The sequence below is a fragment of the Rhynchophorus ferrugineus genome, unplaced genomic scaffold (assembly GCF_030347505.1).
Source record: "Rhynchophorus ferrugineus isolate W39M unplaced genomic scaffold, kcgeb_rfMv2 rfM5, whole genome shotgun sequence".
NCBI lineage: Eukaryota > Metazoa > Arthropoda > Insecta > Coleoptera > Curculionidae > Rhynchophorus > Rhynchophorus ferrugineus.
Window position 1 is genome coordinate 16,195,777 of NW_027472584.1, and position 22,134 is coordinate 16,217,910.

Consider the following 22,134-nt stretch of genomic DNA (forward strand, 5'->3'; position numbering starts at 1 on the left):
CCAAATGCATTTATTTTAATTATTTTATTTGTTTATTTTTAGTTTCCAAGTGCAACTGAAGTTTTTAACTGAAACTCAGAGAAAATCTGTTGATAGATTACGTGACGAAATTAATTGGCTATTAGAAGATGAAATATGTACCTCATTTTTAGATACAGAGCAAGTTACCATGGAAATTTTGCATTATGTTATCCGACATGTTTCTGATGGATATCAGACAAGTCCGTCCTGTAAAATGCATAAGATTGATTTGAATTTTGTTTACAGTAACAATAGTAGCCATAAAAAATTTATTCAAGAGTTCTCAAAATTACCATTACCCACTGGCTATAAATTATGCCAAGTAGGAGAATATTATTTTGTAGCTAAAGATAAAAAAGACAATGATATATTGCATTATAATAAGAGATTTTCAAACGTTCAAAATGTACTGAAAGAAGAGTCAGATACATTCATTAGCAGAGGTCTTATCCAGGAAGATAATACATCACAACATAGTGATATTTCAAGTATCAGTTTATCAGAAACTGAGGATGGTAAGTTTCTTATATTTCTAAATTTCCTTAAATTTTAGTTTTATCAATAAATAGTACACTGTAATCACTTGGAGACTAATCCATTTAATCAGTAACTCTTGCGTTTGCAGTGCAATGTTTTATATTCAATACATTTTTAATTTATTATTTTTACTGTGTAATTACTAATTGTTCTGATTTTTTCATTTCTGATTAAGCAGTTTTTTTATGTTATATACATATAGGATATAGGATAATTTCCTTCTTTCCTCTTTCCCTTTCTCTCTATTTGTGACACCTTTATTTCAGACGCCTTGTTATTATCTTGAATTGCCTGATGTGCACTCTCTTTTCTCACGGTTATCTTATATTCCTTGCAGCTCCTTTAGTTCTGTCCCCATTTTCATCATTTATCTACTTGCTAAACAATTGTTACCGCTTTGCTGTTTTTAGACTAAAATTTACTTTACCATTATTATGTGTCATCATTGTGTTTGATATTATATATACATTTATTAGATTAAATTTTATTTCAGGCTATGATGAAGATGTTAGTGAAGACGACGAAGATTGGGAGTGGTTAGATATATTAAGCAATAAGAGACCTTTATTGTCAAATTTTTGGTTAATATTAAAAATAGAGGAGAATCATGTTGATTGCTACTTTCATTGCAGGTAATCTTTATGTATGTTTTCAGCCAGCTATATTTGTTCTGTAATTTCATCATATTTCTAATATTCTGATCTATCTTTATGTTTCATTAACATTTGTTTGACTTCAGTTGTTTTACTAGATTTTTAGAATTAGCTACAAACCATGTGGAAGCTTACAAAAATATTGAGGGAGAAGTACGAGGCTCAATATTTAATCTCTGTAAGAGAGTGAATCAGCTTTTACTACTTCAATGCATGTATGAAAGTCAATTATGTAACACACTTTTGGAACCTGATGATAATCTTGCACATGATACTTCAGCACCAAAAATTACCAATAAATTTAGGCAAACAGATCGTAAGTTATAGAGTATAAATAGTGATTAATTAAAGTAACGTCAAGTTGAATTTTAGCTGATTTAAGTGATGATTTGGATATAACACTTTCTCAGCCTGAGGCATCGCCTCATTTTACACCTGGGTATTTTAGTTGTCCAGTTGTGTGGCAAAAAGTTTTTGTATTACATCCACGATTAAAAACAGGAACTGCGGGCAAAACACGAGGAATATCGGCTTTAAGGCTGATCCTGGACAAATTTTTGGTGCAGAATAGGAATAATATGTTTGTTTATAAGGATAAAGGGGAAAATGTATTTTATTTGAGATTGTATGAAAGTTCCAACACAACTAATAGTGGACTATGTATGAAATCAACAGATAATGATAGCACAACCTTTTCAAGGAGTCCCTCTATAGCTTCTTTGCCTATTGGTCAGAATAGTATCCCAAATTTGGGTGTATCTGAACAAAGTTTACCTTCACTTTCTTCGGTAATAAAAAACATATTCTACTTTATGTGCGTTAAACATTATTACAATTTTTTGCATTTTTCAGTCTGATATAAGACCTAGGGTCCGATCATTTGGAGAGAAAGAAATCAGATCATACGATTCAAAGGAAAAATTAAATGAAGATACTTTGGTTCTGAAAGTTCATGGCATAACACCAGCAGGGAGTGAGCTGCAAGAGGACTTAGTACAGGTGTTACAAAATAGATTGGATGATGCTGTTCTCGAATTTTTATCAATAATGTTGGCAAGAAACTCAATGTGTCCTTTAACGCCCGAAGATGTACGTTTCATACAAAAGCCGCAACAAAAACCAGACTATGTGTTTAGAGTGAGTTTAACATATTATTTTATTATACATGAGAATGTTATGTTTTTTTTTTACAGTTTAGCATTCAGAATATCGTTCTACAATGGAGAAAAACCAATTCCTTCATTCTTTATTTAAATCATAATCTGCAACATTTTTTAAACATTCCGAAATATATTGATAATCGACCTGAATATCATTTTAAAGATTTTTGTGATGAAGACGATAAAAACGTTCTTGTTTCCGACAATATATTCATTTATAATCAAGGACAAATACTGTCAGCTGGTAATCGTGGAATAGCATGTATTGTGCTTGCTTTAATACTAAACACCGATCCCGTTCCCCATTATGATGCAGAGCAAGAACTAGAGAATATCTTTATCAATAAAAAGTATAAGGATTTTATTAATGCTAATATAATAGAAAATGATGAACATTACAACTCATATTTGGAGTTCAGAGTGTGGAAACAAGGACGAATTAACTTAGACAACCTTTCAAAATTGTTAAAATTATCTGTGAGTCAAGCAAATTGGGATATTGTAACGGAATATTATCTATTGAAGAAGCCTTTATGCGTAAAGGATTATGGAGAGTGTCCTTATCTGAATAAAAAGAAAGTTGACGTGGACTCACTGGATATTAACTTAGAAAAAGAAGTTGAATATGATTGTGAACTGGACCTAAATTATAATAAAACGGTTAGGAAAGTAGTAACAAAATCACTTCCAAAGAAATTAGATGCTCACTTATATCCCACTAGGAAAATTAATAAAAGAACACTTCATTCCACCACTTTAAAAGCTTCACGAGTAATATCTTATGACCTAGAAAAGGATAATTCATTTGATACTTTTGATAATGGATCAGTATCAATGATATATTCGAGGTTTTTACCATCGTGGTTGGAATTTGGTCATTCAATGAATACTCCATCTGTTAAAAAAAATGTTATTAGACTTGTTAATCGACATATTCCCTCTATAATTGTCAAAGAACTTATATTTATGTTAGAAGATAAACCAAAGTCATTTCGAGCTATATCAACAAGTTACCTTAGCAATAACAACGATAGAATATATGTTCCTTTTATAGCCTCAAATACAATACAGAAATATATAATAATATCCAGAGGATTTCAAGATTCCACTGTAGAAGATGACATTAAAAACAGTCAAAAATTTGAACCAAAAATGGTAAATAACATTTTAATACCGCGCAGAAAAATATTTTGGATATCTGTGGATAATGAAAATGTAAGTAGTATAGATTTATGTAATTTTGATCAGCTAAGAACGTAAGAAGTGATCAGTAAGAACTGTGAATTGGTGATGTTTTTTTTTGTAAATTGGAAGCATTAATCCTTTTCAATGTTGCTGATTGATAGCTATTACTCATTCAATACAGGAAACTGTGTTGTTAACTTTTCACACGTTTTCAAAAAACAATTAAAAAGTTTCCCATCTTCTCATTTGCAGAATTTCTCATTAAATTTATAGGAATATATTCTTTCTGAGGTTTAATGTGTATAAATGTTTAAAACAGATTAATTCACAGTCCTCATAATATCCTAATTGTTCTTTCTTTGTTTATTCTTGTTTCTTTTTTTTAATAACAATTTATTATAAGGTTTTCAATATGGGTTTAAAATTATTTATTGCATTTTAGATTTTAATATACACGTATAATTGGGCTAAAGATAGTATTGATAAGCTTGACCAAAAATGTAGAAATTTGGCTAACTGGTTATCAGTGCGTTCTTGTTATTTAAATTCGGTCATTTCCCAAAAACTAGGACTGTTCCACAACCAGCCTTTAACAAGGAAATGTTTTGTATGTTTTCTTTTTTATTGTTTACATCTTTAGTTTAAATATAACGATTTTAGAAGTTATCAACGAATAATTACTACAGTTTAATTGGTAATTTGGAGGCTATATTTAGGTTTCCACGTGACTATCAACATAAAAAGTCACCATCAACTTTTAATTTGCCCACGATATTAGAAGCTTTTCGGGATAATTTTTATCACTCGAAGTATATTTATAATGATGTTGCAGTAATATTTACAATTGAAATGAAAGAAATGAAATCGTTGGAAAAGAAGAATAGAGGTTCTTATATTCTTACGGATTTTATGAAAACAAAATATCCTACAATTTATTAACAATTTTAGAGGAAATGAAAAAGTTACATTCGATGTACCAGTCGAGAACTGGTATAACTTCAGTACCTCAACTTAATTTGTTGATGCAAAATTGTCGGATTATTCATTATGTCAACACTCCGTTACTATTCTTGCCAAGGTGGAGATTAAAAAGTGCATCTACAAGGGACCATTCACTTTACTATCCATCACAAGCCATACAGTTATCAGATATAGATGAAGAAAGGGAGTTTTGGCATACAGAACTTTGTTACGCATTTTTTTGTGATTATAAGAATTATTTGCATACGTTAGGTTTTACACCATTACAAATTGATAACTCCCAAAGTTCAGCTGGGTAAGTTTTATTATTGAATGGTTTGTGTTAATGTGGTTAACGGTGTATATGGAGTCATTGTATATCAAGTAATAATTGTTTACCCTTTCGCGTGATACTGTATTTGCGGAGTTTTTTTATGTATAATCATAGTAATATTTTATCGTTATTCAATGACTTTCGAACATGTCTGAATACACTAAACACAAGCTTTTGATCCTGGTACGGTTTTGTCGGCGAGAAACCGGTTGTATAGCTCATTTAGCTACTAAGCTGGGTGCGTAGTAATTGATAAATGTCGTTGCTTGTTTACTGATTGTATTGTAATGCTATTTGCTAGTTTATTTTTTCCAATTACTTTTGCAAGTTATACATTTTAATTACTTTTTGTTTAATTTAGTGTTACTTAATATGTTGATATATTTTAACATTAATTCTTTATAGAATTTGGACCAAAGACAAATCATTTTACAATTCTGTTTTTTATATCCAAAGAACAATATTAGGAGGTATATTAATTTTTACGGTTTCGTTTGAGGAACCATTTTTTGTGGTTAAACTCCATGCAATAGAATGCAACAGGCTTCAGAATATCACATCGAGAACTTCTAACAGTGTATGTATTATTTTAAGTTTATTAATGAATTAATAAAATGGTTGTTTTTTAGTTTACTTTAAGTTTTCTGGATGAATGTGATAAAGTAAAAGTTTTAATGCATTTACATTCATTCACTTATGATTATCATTTACGATCAATATATAATTACATATCTGGAAATATCGGAAAACTAACTGAAAAATATAATGTACATCAATTTTTGGATGATTTTTTGAAATATTATAACAAAGCTCCAAATTATGCCAGAAACTTAGTTCATACAGGTAAGTAAATATTTATTTTGTAAATTTAATGTAATTTTGTTAATATTTTCAAGATACTTTAACAATTGATAATTTGGTGACTGAAGGAAAACAACTTTATGACTATTTGCGTTTAAATGTGCAACAATATGGATTTAAAGTTCTCGAAACGGATGTTGGTTCATCCAATTTTATTTTGGTACAAGTTTCAACAGCTAGACAAATATCCTATAAGGATTCTCAAGAGAGGAAACATACTGATGATTTTGATATGACTCTGGTAGTCTACAATCTATGTGCTCCATATAAATCTACAGATAATGTTTTACATTTGAAGTATTATCTTATATTAACTTCTAAAAGGTGAGACTTATAATATATTTTCACAATTGCTGGATTACGCCCAGTTTTGACTTTATTTAATTGTAATAATGTTACATATTTGATGTATGCTGTTTAAAAGTTATTGTGACTTAATTTTTACACAGGAGAACTTTCTTTGTGGGATGTACCCATTACTTTTTATACATTTCTTGGGTCCATGTTCAACACCCGTCATAGTTTTCCACAAAAGGTCTTTTGTGTGGCCGGCTAGCTGGTGAAACTTACTTTGCTTAGTAGATCGGAGGCCTACCGTTTAGGTAACTCCTAACTGAACTTTTCAGTTTACACCCAACAGGGCTTGCAATTAGATATCTTCAAATTTTATAGGCTGTTCAAGTTGCAGCTGGTTATACATCCACTATAACATTGATTCTCTGATTTATTCTTTATTATCAACCCATAGCCGACGGTTGGGGTGAGTGTCTACATCACAACCAATACACTGTCGTTGGTGCCGCAGGATTTCTCTCAGAAATCCCGCTACGATTAGCGATTGCTCGCAACTCTTCTGGTCTCGCATAATGTTAGTTTCCTATTTTTATATCTGTCTTTTATTCTCCCCAAAAGGTCGATTTCGTCAGGAGTGTATGAAGGATTCGTTCGCCTTTGTTGATTGTTGTATCTTAAACGAATGACTTCATTTCATGAAACATGTAGAATTTCTCTTAAGCATCGTATTTGAAATACCTCAAGCTTACAGATATCAGACTGCAATGGTGTCCAAGTTTCAGAACTATACAGAAAGAATTGGCAATATAAGTGTTCCAATGAGATGGATTTTAATCTGAATTGTAATATCTCACCTCTTTCACACGTACTTAGGGAAGCAAAAACTACTGCAGCTTGACCGATTCCACATTCTTCTCTAGTATTACTAATCCTATTTTTGTTCTTCTAAGATATCTAAGACATAAATGTGTGAAGACATTTATCAAGCATATATTAGATATATTTGCCAGTTTGATTTACTATTAAAAACTATTTTAAGAAACAGCTAACGATTTATATTTTAGAGATACTTATCCTATGTACGAGAGTGAGCAAAAACTGGGAAAGTTTCGTACGGTATCATCATCATTGCAGTTAGAAGCAAGTTGCCCCAATTTGGAATCAAGTGCTGATGATACAGACCCAAGGACTAGTGATGATGGATCTCAAAATACATCGTTGGATGATGCACCAATGAGTAAAGTACATAACACAATGATAATTCGTCAAGAACCAGTTACTTATTTGGGATATTATTCACCACATGAGCAAATAATGCATCAATTGATTATGGAGAAAGCCAAATCTACTCAGAATGATATCAGAGATATGGTATATAAAGGTACAAGTATTTTTTTTATTTTGTTTCATTGGGTTATTATTTCTCTCATTATTTCGTTTGATCGAAAAGTACAGTTTTTTGATGATGAAAATCTTACGAGAATTCCGCATCAATTTTATCAAGGTATTTTATGGTTTTGCATTGATTTCATTATAACAATCACTCTAAAAACCTGTTAAATCTGATGGATTTTTGACTATATGTCATGTTTTTCTCGATTAAAGTTTTATTCTTTATTAGGAAAGCCAATGATCAGTTTTGTTGAAAAAACTTAGTTTATGTTTTGATGATGCAGTAAAAGTTTTAGGTTTAATTAATTTTGTTCCCTGGAATTTTTAGGTATGGAGCATTGTAGAACAACTTTGTTATGGAATAGATTAATATCACCTCAAGAATCAAACCAGTTAACATTCGAAGAATTTATTGAATTGAAAAGATTGGCCAAGTTAAGGCCTTTATACGATTTACATCCCAATTTGCAACCACTCCTCAATCAGCCACTCCAATGGTATCAGGGTCTTGCAAAACTATTGCTGGTGAAATATTCCGATCAGCATAGAATATATTCATCAACAGATGGAAATGTATATTATTATGTAATTTTACATCCTCGTTATTATGGTGCGTTTATGATGTTAAGTTTGGATTTGCATACAGCTAGAGGGGTATATTACAGTTATTTTTTTTTATCTTTTTTTAATTTCATATTTTTAGGAACTTCATGCTGTATACCGAGAACCCCACAAACAAGAAGATGCGGATCCTTTGGGCATAGGCTATGAAAAAACTCTCAGAGATGGATTTGTCTATTGCATATCATTCTATCTGTGGTCTGGAATGATATCAAATTAAAATTTCCTGATTCTCTATTTTAAAATTGTTAAATGTACTATTTTCCATGAGCGTTATATATTTTGTTTTTATGATTTTTACTATTTAGAAAACTTAAAAAAAAAAACGCATTCTTTTAGTTATTTGATCGTTGATTTTTTACTGTTCTTATGTATATTAAAGCTCAGTATACTGTGATATAAACATACAAAAATGTGCCTAATATAAGACCCTAGTATACTGTAAACATTGATAGAGATATACTTTTTTATGTGCCATATAATTAAAGAAAAATGCTTTCCTCGTACCGTTTTTTGTTTTTTTTTCTGCATTTAAATTGATTTTTGAGGCGTCATTAATATAACACATTCGCTGCGTCTGGTTAAGGAAACCAGAAGAAAAAGTGGAAACCTTCACGGACGGCAACACTCGAATAATATACCTACTATAATGCAAGAGAAATACTGAAACGTATAACGGTATGCTGTTGCGGGTGCCAGACGCATCGAATGTGTTAATACTTATATATACTAATCTAAGATACACATGTATTACTGTATTTAAGCATATTGTTTTCAAACTTTTCTACTTTTTCCGGATTTTAAAATATCGGATCTAACTAATTTCTTTTCGATCAATGACTTTGTGTATCCTATTTACGAGATCAACTTAAATACTGTGATATATTAAATGATTATGATACATGAAACAATTGAGATAGTCAAAGATATATGTAACTATTATTTTTAATTTTAACTATGATAGGTTAGTAAATTTACATCCTTTGAGAGAAATGTTTTGCTTCTGGATATTTGTTTAGAGATTTTTTACAAATAAGTCATCCTTTAAGAGCTTACATATATTTTTAGAAATGTTTACTTATTCTCAATTTGATCTAATGTTTTGGAGCTGGTGGTAAATTTTTATGTGAAATCTCGTTATCTCTATAGGTATTAATTATTCAGTCAAATATAATAGTTAAATCTATACCAGCAGTTGTTGCCCATTGCAGCATATTTTTCAAGTTATAATTCTGATAAATGCTGACATAAGGTGATTGAAGCAGATTATGTGTTTTTTTCCGACGGTCATATGTTAATATATAAGCGGTAATAATTTATTATTATTTATTAATTATAGCTTTTTGTAAGCCAAAAATGTATCTGTATACCTTTTCAGACTGATTTTATAAAGTTACAAATCCATTTTTGGATTAATTTATCCGATTTGATAAACTTAAACCATGAAGAGTAAATTTTATGCGAACAGAGAATTTAGTTTTTCTATTGAGAGGTTATAGAAGTTCTAAGATCCAATCTCCTAGTAAATGGTTTGCCGATTTTGGATCAGCTACTGGAATACTACGTCAACATTTCCTATTTTGTCTAGCATCCAGTTTTTCCACCAGAAAGTGTTGAATTGACAAATAGTGGTTAAATAGGGCCAAGTCTGTTGAATGTGTCGCATGCATGAGGTCGAGCGTTGTCATGCAACAGTATGACTTTCCTGCAAGTTTACTTTGTTTACTCTTTCTTACCTGTAATATTTAGCAGTTTCCTCGAGTTTATAATAAAACACTTCCTTTGCGTTGAATCTTACACATGATAAACCCTTCTTTAAGCGGATATCTTGTTTTGACGCCGATTTATTTGGTATGCGAGTTGGTGTAAACGCTTGGAAACTAGAAACTGTTTCGATGATTCTGAGTTAGCTGTAAGCTCTTGTCGCAATAATTGTAAGCTCAATTTCTAGATTTTTGGACTTACCAATAATAAAATATACACCATCACCAAGAGCACTACAAATATATTTTATTGCTTCAAAGGTATTTTTCTTGTTGGTCTTCATATAGAATGCAATACTGAATATGCTGTTTATTAGTTTCTATTAGGGAATGTAATATTAAGCTGAGATGACAACCTTGAGGAATTACAAATTGCGATCCTACCTCTACTAAAAACTATCCAAACGATTAGTGCCCAAGTGATTTTATTGATACTATTCTAGAATATGTTGAGTTTTTGAATTTCATTCAGTTGATTTTTTCAATTTCATTGAATTTATATTACACATATTTTACAGTTTTAAATTTGATGTGGAAATTGTACTTACTATTAGTTTTGTCCATAAATATTTCAGTTACATTTGTTCAGCTTTTTTTGTTATATTTTAGACTCTCTTTTAGCCACTAGGGTTTGTTTGGACTAGACCTACTGCCTAACATAAACAACTTTACAGTTCAGCTTAGAAGATAGCCGATGTTATTCAGCCTGATTACTAGCGTGACTGTTATTTTTGTAGAATTTCACACTGTGTCCTATAGGCAATCATACCTACAAAAACCATCTTGTCGCCTTGACAATTGCTATTTTCAGAATTGTCTAAATATAGTGTGATATATTCCGTTTTCAGCGATTGATTATATATGGTGTAATTATTCTTTTCCTTTATATCCACTTTATATAATTTATTAACTCTTTTATGGTACATTTAAGATTTCTTTATCCGCAATAAAATGTTATAATATATAATGTCATTTTGGTATAATGTAAAAAGTTGTAAATCATCTTACCTGTCAGCTAGGCGAAAATAATGATATTAAATTATTCCATAATCTTGTAGTTTATTTGTATTCAAAATGTAGAAACAAATAGCTATTTTTTAAATAAATTAATGTGTATTTCATCATTGTTTTGTTTTTCTTGATTATATCTCCCGATTAATTTGATTATTATATATTCTACACTCAAGCTACAAGTGTTTGTCTTGGTCCTGAAGAAACCTGATTTGTGGATTAACTGGAGGCTCGAAGGTGTACATGTTGAATTAATATACTATGAAAAATTATATACACAGGCAAATTGAAATTTTGCTATTAAAGGTATTCTTGTTCTTCACTTTTGGTGTCAGTTGCTTTTAACGTCTACTTAGTGCTATTTTCATAACAGCTTACAGTTAAAGTTAGTTTTCATAACAATTATCTACGGACAATTAATTAACAATGTGGTGAGCGTTAACATAAGTTTGGGCTTATTTTGTTTGTTTTTATGGAGATAATTATTGATATAATGGGAAGGCTATTATTAAAATCAGCAATTCAAAAGTCTAGTTATAGAGAATTTTGAAAATAGCTAATAAAAAAAAGTACTGATGGCGTTGTGCGACCAATGGCACATTATTTCATTTGTTATTTATCCAACAGCTGAAAATACCTTCTGATGCGCATCACTGGTTTGTACGATTGTTAATAAACTATTATAAAGAAAGTGTAAACGTTGACTTGTTCTCCGACATTTATGGATGGTTATCTCTTGAAGATAAGCGACTCTAGTCTTCGTAGGCAGTGTAGACTTAGAAAAACATACTTAGAAACGACCTAATTGGCTTCTTCTAGTTTCTCTTGAAGAGTCGTATTGACTAGCAGAAGCTGTAGATAAACTAAAACGGACTACAAGATGCTACTAATTTTCGTTTTCAACGTCTGCTTCTGTGATGTTAATTGTATTATCAGAAGTTGAGGCATATAGAGGCAATGAGCACTGTTTGGACAACCTGATTCTCTTTTATTAGTCTTAATTTATTTTGCTGCGATACTTTTCTATTTATTGATATTAGTTGTTTTGGTTTGAGTGAACTTAATCCCGTAGATGGTTTTACCAATATAAACACTAAAAAATTGTGTTATAATTATTAAATGTGTTCAAGTAAGGACGTATGGTGGCATTTAATTTTGTGTGAAATACTAAACTTGTAAAGTACTGATAAAAAATATAAAATTAATATAAAGAATGTAGCGCGTTTTTTGTTAGTGGTGATAAATTGTTCCCCATAGAGGAAATTGGCTTGTTAATTTAAAGTTTAAAATTATGGAAGATATAAGATAAGGGGAAGAAAATGTTTGACAAAATGTGAGAGTCTGAGTTCGAAATAAATATCGGAGCGCATAATGCACCCAGTTGGAAAAGGGAAATAAATACAAGAGATAGAGCAAGAGAGAAAAGATGGAATTAAAGGGAATACTTTACTGGAATTACTTAATTGTCCTTAGAGAAAATATCATTACATTATACTGTGTAATGTCTTAATTGCATTCGTATCTTGATGACGCGTTGCTTTGTCGACATATTGTTTAAGAGTCATAGGATTATGACAAAACTTATAGAGCGCATTGGAGTAGTTTTAGATAATTTGATTATTTATAGGGTTAAGAGTTTAAAAGTTATCCAAGAATTAATTTATGAATAGTTTACAAAGAAACGAGCGGAGAAGAGAAGCTAAAAATATTAAAAAGGTTCCCATTTGTGTATTATTACAGGTTTGAAGAGGATGGAATAGCTATCTAAGACACCAATAGAGATGTTCTTTCTAAAAGTAGAGTGACAAACTATAACATAAATGGAAAGAAAATGCAATAACTAACTGGAAAATATTGAGAGTGAGACTAGAGTCTTTGGAGGTGAAAATAAAGGGACGTATGTATCATACACAAATAGAAACGGTAAAATGGTAATTGATGCTCATGGAAATATAGGGATATCAGAATATTAGAGACCACACATACTCAATTTAATAATGTCGAGGTTTTAGCCATTTCAAAAGGTTATTTTGGGAAGAATATTTAAAACAGTTTTGAGAGTTATAAACACTAAAATGATCTCAACAAGAACAAGGGGTTAAGACCAATACTATCACATGGCTTAATATCCGTGATCACTCGCCGCGACGTATACTTATTTAAATAGGATGATCTATTTAGGAGAGCATCATTATCAGAGATTCTGCCTTTAATAGGCAATTTATAAGAATTCCGAAACGTCGGCTAGTTTTAGTTAATAAAGGCTGTTCCAATCCTAGCTTGAACATAATTTGTATTGGATCCAAAGTAGTATAATGTCTTGGGTACTCATGATTTACAGATATAATTTATGGTTTTTGAGAGATGTTAAATTATTGAAATAAAATTATTAACAGGTGGTTTTTATAGTGATAGGTACAACGCACAAGTACGATTAACAGCCACATATTAGGTTTCCAACAAGACGGATATTAATAGATTTTGCGGACATTTGTAGTATAAATGTTTTAAGAGTTTTTAGATATTTAATTTGGGTTTAACATTTGAGGCTACATGACATTCGCAATAACAGTTGTACTTGGAATTGTCATAGTAAGTCTACTTTTCATAGCAAGTCACAATGGGTTACAGAAATGTTTTCTTTTTGCCTAGTAGTAATTAAATCGCGTTGTTAAAACAGTTCGAAATTACCTTTTCAGTTAAGTGTGATAGCCATTTTCCCTCCTTTTGGTACTTTCTCATCGCGTGTAATCGTCTGGAGATAGTATCAACTGCGAATAGTCTGACATATAGTCTGTTTGATAAAACAGTGAACTTTCTCTTCTCACACATTTTAACCAAATACTCATGTATATTCTGAACAATCACACACAAATATGTGCAAATAAATCTTTCACACTTTACAATAAGATTTCCTACAGTTATAATATATTATTTATATACGAACCTTTAGTTGTTTCCAGTCTCATCACCCTGTCTTGGAAATTGTCAGTATATATTATATTCAAGTGAATAACTAAGCTGTTAATTTCCAATCTATATAAAATTTGTTCATGACTCCATCATTTGTCAATTTCTTCTTCAATGTGCCTGATCTAGTTCATCCAAACTGAAGGTGTTATTAACTATTTGTGTTTCCAGCATAAAGAAGAATATATCTACAATAAATTATTAAAAAATGTTATGACTAATAAAACCTAATCAATGGTTATTCCAACGTTTACCTTTTTCCAGCAACTTTTATTGTCTTAAGACTTTTTATTATCATCTTGCCATGCCAATGTCCCATTCTGAAATATCCATCTCTCATTTAAATACATAAATTGAAATAATAAATCTTCTTTTAAAAGCAATGTTTGGAAGGTCCATGAGACCTCTTCGTGGGTTATCTTTACACCATTTAAATCCTATAATACCCAACAGTATCATATTATAATGAAGTGTATGAAGGGATGTTCTACATCCCTCAAAGAGTTGCATATCTCTCAATTTTCCATAGATACTTTAAAGACTTTTTAGCTAACATTAAGCTGATCTTGATTCGTCACCGCTTCGTATGAGTACGTTTTCTTTCGGTTATATTTTTCAATTTTTGAGATATTTCAGTGACTGTGTCCATACAACAGAGTCACTACCTTTTTCGAATTTAGTGTGTTTTGTGCCTCCCAAGCTGAGTTTCATCAAATGTTTCACAGAGTATTCTAGTTTTCTCTGTTTAGTTCCGATTTATTATTTACTTATATTCTATTTATTATTTTTATCTTCAATTTATTATTCTCTATTTATTATTTTATATTTATTATTCTCTATTAGTTATCCTTTACCTATTTATCCATTTATCGTTATCTATTTTATCGCCATCTATTTTGTTATTTCTTCGAATCGTCGTATGATCCCCCATAATTCTTAAATCATAGTAAATGAAAGATAATAGTTTTATGGTTACAACCTTAAATATAAATTATACCTATTATTAAACCAGAAATTAACGCAAGACCGATGTGTAGTTTGATCTATGGATAACTCGAAGCATATATAAGCGCCACCGAAAGTGGTTTCTGCTAGCTCTTGGTGGCAGTATATCTAGAGTGTGGCCTCTGGATTTTTCCTACTAACTGATGCCTACTAACCTTAGTGACAGGATTTCCCGCGTTGCCTCCCTTGTTCTCATTGCACGTCTATTATTGTTAGTGTTAGGACATAATCTGGTATGTCGTGCTTTACGTCTCCTTCGTACCGTGTGCATATGTCATATTTTATCCTAGCACAGTTTATCGTTGTTATCAATTATCGCTACTATCGATTATATGTTGTTTGTCGATTATATGTTGTTTGTTCATCATATTTTTTTTCGTTTACTAGAATGACTAGCTAGAACCAAATGGCCTTCAGCTGATGTCGCTTCAGGTTTGGGATATTATTGTTTTGCGGGCGACAGACACCCTGGGTTACGACTGGGACTGTCGTAGTTTGTTTACTATCGGGATTTGTGGACGGGTAGGGATTTTATTAAGGTGTTATCGTGTTCTAAGGTTCCGATGGAGAACTTCACACTGAGCATGTTTGTGAAGTTTTTCACAAACGGGATGCCTAATTCGAGGTGTGTATTGACGTTCCTTATAAACCAAGGGGCTCTGAGTAACGCACGGACATTTTTGGATTGGAACACTTGGAGTAGTTCAAGTTGTCTCTCCGAGACATACTTGTATCACACCTGTACTCCATTGAGGCAGATTGGACGGACCAGTATTTTATACAGAGTCGCTTTCTGTGGAATTGGGACTTTGCTTTTTCTGAAGAGTAGAGGAAATAATAGGCTGTACAGGAATCTGCTGTCAAACTGGAGACCGAGGTATGAAACTTTCTGGAGCCATGGGATAGGGACTTTATCGATTTGGAGGCGATAGGCGCGAAACTCCTTCTTGCGGTGGAACAGAATAGCCTGAGTTTTGCTCGGGCTAATCTGAAGCCGCCAGAATTTGTACCACGCTATCGCTTGGTTCAGTTGTACTTGGAGTCTATTGCGTATTGCGTCGGGATAGTATCCGGTTGTGAAGAAAGCGGTATCATCTGCATAAAATGCTGTGTGGGAAAGTTTATAGAGCGGGAAATCAGCTATATAAAGGTTGAATAGGGCTGGGGCTAATGGTGCGCCTTGCGGGACTCCTGCGGAGATTTGTTTACGAGAGAAGACTGCGTTACTGATCCTCACCTGAAAGGACCTACCATCCAATTCATTATAAGTTATTTGTTGGCTATATATTGTAATTATGGTTCATTGATAACCTGAAGCATTCATAAACGCCACCAAATGTGGTGACAGCGTATCTAGCGTGTTTGCCTCTGGTTTTTTCCCTTGTATGCATTGTACATTCATCATAGTCTGAGTTAAGAGAGATAAGTGCACAATTCCAACAAAGTTACTTATTTATTTACTACTATTTATATATTGAAGATTGTAGCATTACCCTAGCGAATACTACTAACCCTAATTGCAGGATATCGTGCGCCTGCTTCCCATGATTTCATTGCACGTCCATTATTGTTAGTGTTAGGGTAGGTACAAGCTGGTATGTCGTGCCTTACTTTCCCTTCGTACCGTGTTCACGAAATACGCCATCCTAGTATAGTTTATCATTGCTATCAGTTACCATTATTGCCTGTTTTATAATTGTCCGTCAATGTTACTGACTATTATTCGTATGGATTAAGATTGTTGCGAACCATATTGGTTACTTCGACATTGTTATTGCCTACCATTACCCTTGTCTTTTATTGATATTAACAATACCACCAGTACTTATCGGTACATTTATTTATCGATACTATTATTCATCAATATTATGATCCGCATAATTAATTACCCGTACATTTAGCTGCCAGTATTTTAACTGTCAGTATCGCTATATTTCAATATTACCTGACATTAGAAGAATCTATCATAATAATCACCGAGCCGTTTTATATTTCAAATATATTTTTAATTTCACCCTTGTCATTGAAGATTGGTTGCTCAGTTACGTTTTTGTATCTGTATGTATCTGTATATATCTGTATGTATAAGATCTCGCATGCTTATTTGCTTTATTATTGTGCTCTTGATTCTGTAATTAGTTGTTAAATCATTTATTTTGATTTGTTTTTATGTATTTAAGATATTAGATTATTTTATATTTTATATTGTATTTTATATTATTAAATATAATTTTTATTTTACGCCCTAAGTTTAAAAATAACCCTACATTCCTTATATATATTTTAATTTAATTAATTTTTTCAATACTAATCTATATTTTTTTATAAACTGTTTGCTTATGGTTGAAATAAGTATTATATATCTTTTTATATTTGTAAGAAATTATATTGTTTGCCTTTATAAACTTTAAAAAATATCCTGATATATTTAACATCCATTTCTAACGATAAATTGGAAGGTTGAAGATTTTTTCCAGGCTTCCCAGGGCGTCAGCTGTAAACAAAAGCTCTAGAGATTGCAACTACGCTTTACAAGATTGCATAAAGATGTTGAGAAAGAGATGAATGAGAAAAAAACGTGAGGGAGATCCTAATGACCTTATTGCATCGAAAAGGTTTTCTAAGGAAAAGTGTTAGATCTTTTTTATACAAGGCCAGAGAATCGGAAAAAGCTGAAAATCATAAACGTAATTTATCTTTCTGATATATAAAACTGTTTATGTAATGTTGTTGTCGGTTTTTGCGTGTGATAAATGTCATGACTAAGGACGACATTAAGTTTTGTAGTAGAGAATGTAGAAAATTAGGTGTAATTCGACAAATTTTTCAATCGCTCCAGTATGTTATTAATTGATTTTAATATGCGGTTTAATTCCGCTTCGATCTGTTGTCAGCATTCCGGAAATGTCTATCGGTACTATGTGAATAATCGATTGGTTTGAGTCTTTAAATTCAATGGAATTAATTTAAAACTTAGTATTTTTAATTCGTAGATATTTTGAAAAGTTTTAATTTATTTAGAAGAAATGAATTTGTTTCAATTTAAGAACAATTTAAGGATGATGTGAACGTTTATTTACAAGATCTACAGACCATTAATAACAATGTTGTGAGCGTTAACGTTAGTTTGGGCTTGTTTTCTTTTTTTTTATTCAAATAATTATTGATACAATGGAAAGGCTATTATTAAAATCAGCCATTCAAAAGTCTAGCTATAGATAATTTTGAAGATACCTAATAAAAAAGTACTGGTGGCGTTGTGCGACCAATGGCACATTATTTTAGTTATATTTTTTTTATAACATCTTTATTAGATACGCTTAGTACAATCTTAATTATAAATTAATTTATTACTACATTTCATTTGTACTTAATTCACAAGCAAGACGAGTGCGAGAAAATACATCAATATGAATTCCTCAATTATAAAATTATAACAATTTATAGCTATAGTTTATACTAAAAGTATACACATATGTATAAGTTCGTATGCTTTGGTTCGCTTCAATCTCCTGATATCCTGCGCGTTCTCCAGCAGTTGTATTGCTTCTACGTTAGTATGATTTAGTAATCTTCTTCTGTATTTCATGAGGAAATCTTGGATAACTTTGTAAATCCATTTGACGTCCAGGTCATCGTGCAGTTCTTCGTTGGTTACGTAGCGATAAGTATTGGTAATCAATCGAAGAACCTTGTTTTGACAGCGTTGGATGACTAGTTGATTTGAATGTTTAGTGCAACCCCATATTTGCACCCCATAGGCCCAAATTGGCTTTAAGATTGTTTTATAAATCAACCTCTTTGATTTTAGATCAAGTTTTATTTTGGTTCTAATGTGTTTTGCTTTTTGTCTATATGATGTTACATGTTATGTGTCCAATTTAATCTACCGTCAAGATGGATTCCAAGGTATTTAGCTGATTCTGCTTGAGACATCGGGCATCCATTGAGTAATATAATTAAGTTTCTATTATTTCGCTGCAATGCAAAATTAACGTGGGCAGATTTGGAGTTATTAAGTTGAATTTTCCAATCTTTCGTCTTACGTCAAGTAGTGTTTCTTTTGTTGTTGAAATGTCATCAGTGTGGAGCATATATACTAGAGGTCCTAAGACGCTACCTTGTGGAACTCTAGCCGAAATAGTTTTAAATGTCGGGAATGCCATTTCGTGTGATACTCCAAATTTTCTTCCGAAAAGATATGACTCCAGCACTTGACAATAGTTACGCGGTAACAATTTGCTCATCTTATAGATTAATCCCAAATGCCAAACCCGATCAAAAGCTTGTGAGTCATCCAGGAATATTGCAGGGCAGTATTTATTTTCCTTAAACGCTTTTTCTATAGCCGCAGTTACTCTGTGTACTTGATCGATTGTTGAATGGTGATTTCGAAATCGAAACTGGAAATCTGGTATTATTACAACCTTTTTAACACGTTTAATTATTATTTTCACAAATAGTATTGATATTGCAGGTAGCAGCGAAATAGCCCTGTAAGATTCGACTTGTTCTGCAGGTTTGTCAGGTATTTGTTATATGCCTAACAGCTAAAAATATCTTTTGATGCTCATTACTGGTTGGTACGATTGTTAATAAGCTATTATAAGCAAAGTGTAAACCTTGACTTGTTCTCCTACATTAATGGATATTTATCTCTTTAAGATGAGCGACTCTAGTCTTTGTAGTCAATGTAGACTTAGAAAAACATATTTAGAAACGACCTTATTGGCTTCTTCTAGTTCCTCTTGAAGGGTTGTATGGACTAGCAAAAGCTGTACATAACCTTGAACTGCCTGCAATATGCTTATTTTCGTTTTCAAGGAATGTATTTGTTTCAATTTAAGAACAATTTAAGGATGATATGAACGTTTATTTACAAGTTTCACCTATGAGATGATGCACAACATTCTTTTAATATTTCTTAAAGTTGCTTTTAAATGTGTCTTTGGTGGTAACTACATGTACACAGATTTCTTTTTCTAAAACTCTACTTTTTTTAAAACTAATTACATTTAATTTAACACATGTACTGCTTCGACGGTAAAATCGATCACCGGCGTCGGTGTTATGTTTGTATCTCATCCGCTGTCTGTAAAAATTTACAAAATGGTTACTAACATATTTATACAAGATGATATATTAAAATGGCGTTAAATTTTTATTTGTACTGTTGACGAGTAGATGGTAATCCTCGAACAACCTAGTAAGAAACCAGATTATGAGGTATAAAAAAAAAATCTAACACCGCTTTTCAACGGTATCTCAAACAAACTTTAAAATACCAAATATATCTTATCACGTTCTTGCTAAATTAATTACTACAGGCATTAAGTATAACCAAAATACAAAAAAAAATCATTGTATGGACATCTCAGGGGTAATTTATGTCGTGCATGTTGTAAAGCGTAACACGGAATGAAGAGAAAACACTATTTGAATTGCAATTTTACCGTCTTGTTCAACAAATAGTTAGGAGGACAAGGTCTGCCGGTTACTTTACCTGGCGAAAGTTCCGTTAATAAAGTTAGCATCATTTGAATTGTGCAATTTTTAATATTCATTACATATCTGTATCATTGACAACAGGTGCTAAAACCTACAGCATTTTCTTGAAGGACTAATAAACCTAACTCAAACTTAAAATAACTTGTCAGTTCTCAAACAAAATAGGAAAGCATTTGTATAATGCAAGGATAAATTATTTATAGCATTGTTCATTGTTAAAATTATTGTACATATTGTTATATTAGTTGTAATGAATTTACTATAGAGATAGCTATAAGCTATAAGACAAAATGGAATAAACCATTTAAAATCGAAATTACTTTCTTGTTTATTAATATATTGCCTCATATTTTTGTTAATAAAACCGAATAAATTTAACTCAACAACAGTTAATGGGATTTATTTAGTCATTATTATGTATGCAAATTTAATTTTTTAATGGTTTTTTAATGAATAACCGACATCATTTCCAAACTAGAATAATTCCAAAACTTTCGAAGTTTATTAAGCGAGTCATATTCAAATGATCGCCATGAATTAAATTTGCATTGTTTCCAGGTAGAAAAAAGAAGTCATAATTATTCAAATATCTGAAATACAGTTTCCAAACTTTCTAAGCGTTTGGCATTGATTAAAAATGTGACTTCGTTAATAAAAGTTTAACATTTCATGTCATTCTAGGGTGGGTTAAAAGACAGGACAGAAGATCTTCCGTCATATATACATTTTAAAGCAGTTTACTAATAATTATTGCAGTGTTGTTAATTTATCAAAATATACTATAGATATTTTCGACTTTGCAATTTTCAGTTATAATTCAAATTATTTCTCAGCACTGTTCGGAAGTTAAATTTAATTTAATTTATTAATAATATAGGAAAATGTACTGGCTAATTGGAAGAAAATCTCAGTTATCAGTACATAATAAATTGCTATTATATAAGCAAATATTAAAACCTATATGGACATACGGAGTTCAATTATGGGGATGTTCTGCAAAGAGTAACATAAATAAAATACACATTTTTCAGAACAAAGTCCTGAGAGGTATTGTGGGTGCACCCAAATACTGTAGGACTGATTACCTACATCGAGACCTTCAGATACCCATAGTCAGTTAAGAAATCAAGAGAATTGCAAGGGGGCATGAGGAAAGATTCCATTCTCATACTAATATTGAAATATTGCAACTTTTGGATACCAGCAGAATAGGAGACAGACTCAAAAGAATCAAACCATCTGATCTTGTGTAGTGAGGTGCATATATTAAAAAATCAGCAGTGACATGTATAAACATTATTTCACCAGAGACTGAGTTAGGGCCGATGGGTCTTCTTAGTTATATACCTAGATTTAAGTTAGCACAAAGACAAATTGTAGGTTAGACGGAAACGACTGGTAACAATATATTAATTAAATAATAATAAAAAAAAATTATTAATTATTAATTAAATTTAATTTTTACAGATTTTTCATTAAATTTATTTCATATAAAGAATAAACAACGTATTTGTAGGGAATCCAATAGATATTGGGAGGAATTGAATAAAAAAACATTGATACTTAATAACATTTATTTCAGTAAGCACATGTACGATGTTTCTGTAGAGCACTGAAGAGTTTTGAATATTTTTTTTGCTAGCAATTCAGAATTGTTGGTTAACTATTACTTTTCAAGATATTTATCACGGAACATGTTTTTTCTTTAATGACAAGAATTAGGACTATTCCTTCAGTGCTCGAGATAAAGTTTTACAGGATTTATTAAACTGATTATAGGTCCATAATAACATTGAAACATTTAGTATTTAATTGGATGGATAATTTACCACTAATAAAGTATGAATGGACCATTTCAG

General features: G+C 31.3%; 1 protein-coding gene across 1 annotated transcript in view; it reads left to right on the forward strand.

The window, feature by feature from the left end:
* Window positions 1-8,524, forward strand: part of LOC143197302 (KICSTOR complex protein SZT2) — a 55,403-nt gene extending 46,879 nt beyond the window's left edge. Inside the window, exons 19-33 of the mRNA XM_076405657.1 lie at window positions 43-536; window positions 1,052-1,190; window positions 1,310-1,527; window positions 1,584-1,999; window positions 2,064-2,348; window positions 2,405-3,586; window positions 3,999-4,163; window positions 4,217-4,442; window positions 4,505-4,832; window positions 5,256-5,427; window positions 5,480-5,693; window positions 5,747-6,035; window positions 7,070-7,386; window positions 7,726-8,051; window positions 8,101-8,524. Of these exons, the coding sequence (XP_076261772.1) occupies window positions 43-536; window positions 1,052-1,190; window positions 1,310-1,527; window positions 1,584-1,999; window positions 2,064-2,348; window positions 2,405-3,586; window positions 3,999-4,163; window positions 4,217-4,442; window positions 4,505-4,832; window positions 5,256-5,427; window positions 5,480-5,693; window positions 5,747-6,035; window positions 7,070-7,386; window positions 7,726-8,051; window positions 8,101-8,238 (4,909 nt within the window). The 3' untranslated portion in view covers window positions 8,239-8,524. The remainder of the gene's footprint in view (window positions 1-42; window positions 537-1,051; window positions 1,191-1,309; window positions 1,528-1,583; window positions 2,000-2,063; window positions 2,349-2,404; window positions 3,587-3,998; window positions 4,164-4,216; window positions 4,443-4,504; window positions 4,833-5,255; window positions 5,428-5,479; window positions 5,694-5,746; window positions 6,036-7,069; window positions 7,387-7,725; window positions 8,052-8,100) is intronic.
* The last annotated feature ends 13,610 nt before the right edge of the window (window positions 8,525-22,134 follow it).